At 39.0% G+C, this 3,550-nt stretch overlaps 1 protein-coding gene across 1 annotated transcript; it reads left to right on the top strand.

Moving 5' to 3' along the window:
* The first annotated feature begins 891 nt into the window (after positions 1–891).
* Tsp_13066 (conserved hypothetical protein) lies at positions 892–1,819 on the top strand. Its single transcript, XM_003366861.1, is given in 5 exon segments — positions 892–1,023; positions 1,049–1,196; positions 1,214–1,333; positions 1,400–1,708; positions 1,794–1,819. 5 exon segments carry the CDS (start codon positions 892–894, stop codon positions 1,817–1,819), a joined length of 735 nt encoding a protein of 244 aa, XP_003366909.1.
* The last annotated feature ends 1,731 nt before the right edge of the window (positions 1,820–3,550 follow it).

Here is a 3,550-nt window from a genome sequence, read left to right as displayed (position 1 = left end):
TCATGCTTCGAGCGGGATAATGTTGACCTGATAGATAGATAAAATAGGATTTGCGGTCAATGCACAGCCCAGTTTCCAAGACGACGGATTATGGAGGATCATTACTTGCTTGCTTGCTTGCTTGCCTGTACTATAGTAATCGCAGAGATAGAGAAAACTAGTCGTCTACTCCACCAGTGTTGTTCATAAAACACCCATGCACAATTGTTTCAGCTAATTTGGTTAATACTACCTACGATCAGGCTGGTTTTTCTAATTTTTCTCATTTCGCATATTTTAATATTTTTGTATTACTTTTTGTTTCAAATAATTTTATGCGCGTTTTATGATGTTTACGGGCCTTTTTGTTCATTTTCATTTTCCTTCTCCATTTGTGTGTACGACGTATAAGCGAATTATACGTATGCATAAGTTCATATATCTATGCATATGTATGCGTGCGTGTGTGTGTGTGTGTCGATGAGGGAAAGAGAGAGGGAGTGTGTGTTTCTCTTTCAACGCCGACTATGACTGGCCAAAATAACGACCGACGATCATCATACATCGCATCCGATTCGCTGCCACGCGGGCGGCACTGCGTTCGTTTCTTCCCAAATGCTTGTGTTCTTGTTCTTCGGCTTCTATCCGAATCCTCCTCGGTATACATATGTAATTTTTTTTTGTTTACTCACTCAGAGGGTACTATTTATCACACACCTGTATGCTTTGTTTTTTTTTGTATTTTCTCAGCATGATCATGATCATCATAATTTTTTTTATTCATCGTCGTCGTCATTGTTGGTCGGTTGGTTTGCATTTTAATATAAATACTGACGCGATAATATTCTTCTCGTCATGCGAAAGTTTTATAATGATAATAATGAAATAATAATAAATTAATCATTATCTTTGATGGATTTTAGTGTAAGTTGGACGCGTGGTGGAGAAGCGAGAAGAAAAAATTTATCTGCACCGAAAATTAACCAACCAACCGGTGCTGGTGGAAAGTCCAACGGCAGACTGATTGAGAAAAATCGTCATTGTGTTGTTGTCGTCACCGGCTGGCTAGTCAGCAGAGCAGCAGCAACAGCCAACAGCAGCAGCAAGAGCAGCAGCAACAGCGAACAGCAGCAGAACATCAGCATTAACAACACATACACATACACATACACACAAATATACATACATATACACGAGAAAAAAAAGTCAAAGATATAGTATATTTGAAATTGAGGAAGAGTAGTTGGTGTTCAGTGTATTGTGCACCTTGCCGGCCAAGGTGGATTGGATCGTTTGTATTGGATCCAAAAACGGCGTAGAAGAAGAAGCGAACAGAAATCGTTCAACATCCCGCGTATACATATTGGACGACGACCATTTTTTTCTTGGACGAGAAATTTTTTACAATTTTGAACAAGAGAAAGCCACCAATCAAGCCGGAAGCAGCGGCGTTGTGCAGTCAATACCGCCACCGCCGTTGTGCAGTCGTTTTTGAAGTTGGAGCACGAGGAGGAAGAAGAAAGCGCCTCTCGGCCGGCGATGGCCATGTTTCCAATTCGCTGTGTGGTCGAGACGGTCGCCGATGGTCAGTGCATCAAATGTTCTGACTCTGGAGCCACTGTGCTCGTGGACTCTTACGCGATTGTTTCCGGCTTCACGCAGTTGTCCCAGCTCGTCGACACTGTGCTCGCAGCACTTGGATTGCAGCATCTCAGCTACGGTGCCAAGGGTAAGTTTGGATTTTTGTTCATTTCAATCAAACTCTGGTTTTTTTTTAACTTTCATCTGTAATGGGTATTCTTATGCAAATCGAGGAAGGCTTAGCCTTGTAAAGGAATGATAGCATTATATGTAATTTTGTATGCACATACGTGCATCTGGGTGCTTGTGTTTATATATATATGTATATAAGCGCGTGTGTGGTTTTATCGTTTTGTTCGAAAGTGCACGCGTATCCGGCTAGCGTCCTCGTGCACCTATTCAGGGTCGACCTTGAGTAAGACCGGATCGACTGGAATTGTTTCCCCGATTGTAAATCGTGCATTCATCCCTTGTGCAACATTTATTTTTTTTCCACCGAGCTTATTGAAAAACTTTAATTTTTTTTTTCTGTTCAAATATACGATGCTGTTGCTTGGTTGAGCAGAGAGCCAAAAGAACGAAAAAAAACAAAGTAGCAAAAATATACGAAAAGCAAACGCACACAACAGGAGTAGAAAAAGGGAGAAAAATTCGTTTTTTTTTGCAATATAGTATAAGTAGCCAAATAAACACTAGTAGCACAGGGAAATGGACACAGAAATAGAAATAAGAGTGAGTAAAAGCCTTGCCCATATTCTCTCTCTCTCTCTCCATTAATAATAATAATAACCTACCCAGTATTCGAAAAGAAACCGGTGCATTTAGAATTGCATGTTGGTCGACTGTCTGTCTGTCTGGTCAGCTTAAAGGCGAGATCTTGTAAACAATGTCAGCTCGACCAGTTCCATGGCTGTCACGAGCATTTGTCAACTTTGTCGACGGTTATTGTGTTCCTGCACAACTTCAGCTGCATGTTCCTTAACCATTGTATGATTATCGTCATCATACTGTTGGAGAGTTGCAATTTAATTGCAATTATTTATTTATTTCGTTTTTTTTTGTTCTTCAATTGTCGAAATTTGCTCGATTAGAAATAATATCTGGATATCGCTTGCTTCATTTTTTTCATTCTAAAACATGAGGGGTAATTCGATGGTCTGCAAATTTTTGGTTTTAGTTTATTATCATTTTCTGAACTGTACGTATAATTTTTTATTTGATTTATTTTTTTCATCTGTTGCTTTCTTCTATTACCACCAATGTTGGAAATTTGGTTTTTTTTCTCATTTCTTTCTTATTCATCGTCATATTCTTCATATTGTTCTTCGATTGACGACGACCTTTTAGCCATCTTTGACCTGTCTGACCTTGGATGTGATGGCAATGCCTTTATTAGACTGGAGTATTGCTTTCCACATCCGACGACGGATCTGGATAACCTTGGTGATTTTTAATCTACGTTGACCTTGCAAAAGCGATACTGATTGCACGGACTGGTGCACTTTTGGAAAATTGAACAACAGAATAATAATGAAAGAGCAGAATATTTATATGCCCAAAGTATAAATATTGTTGGTAGTTTTTGGAAGATCTTTTTTGCCATATTTCATTTTATATTATATTCAGTTGAAGAAATTTTTCTTCTACAATCAGGTAGACTGAGAGTCAAGATATGGAATAAAGGAAAAGTGGGGGTGGGGGAGAGAAAATTAGAAATAAAACACAGTCCGTTGTGTGACTAAAAATGGAAATAGCATTTCCAAATTGTTGCATTCACAAGCAGCTAGCAACAAACAAACGCGGAATGCGATAAATTTTCTCCAACAAAGTTTTGTTGAACAGAGAGAAAGAGAGATTGAGAGACAGCAAGCAGCCTACACAACGAAATAGTTTGTCTTTATTATTTGGATGAAAGATGGTGATGGGGGGGGGGGGGTGGAAAGAATTTCATTATTCATTTCATTCATTCCTTTCCTTCTTTCTTCTCGTA

The sequence above is a fragment of the Trichinella spiralis genome (assembly GCF_000181795.1).
Source record: "Trichinella spiralis strain ISS 195 chromosome Unknown Scfld5265, whole genome shotgun sequence".
In the NCBI taxonomy this organism is placed as follows: domain Eukaryota; kingdom Metazoa; phylum Nematoda; class Enoplea; order Trichinellida; family Trichinellidae; genus Trichinella; species Trichinella spiralis.
The sequence above is the reverse complement of the archived record's forward strand: the minus strand, read 5'-3'. Positions and strand labels throughout refer to the sequence as shown.

Excerpts from the sequence above, each read along its gene's own strand:
- Tsp_13066 (XM_003366861.1), top strand. The coding sequence starts at position 892 with ATGGATTTTAGTGTAAGTTGGACGCGTGGTGGAGAAGCGAGAAGAAAA. Across the intron at positions 1,024-1,048 it reads TTGAGAAAAATCGTCATTGT|TCAGCAGAGCAGCAGCAACA; the intron begins GTTGTTGTCGTC and ends CCGGCTGGCTAG. Across the intron at positions 1,334-1,399 it reads GAAATCGTTCAACATCCCGC|AAAGCCACCAATCAAGCCGG; the intron begins GTATACATATTG and ends TTTGAACAAGAG.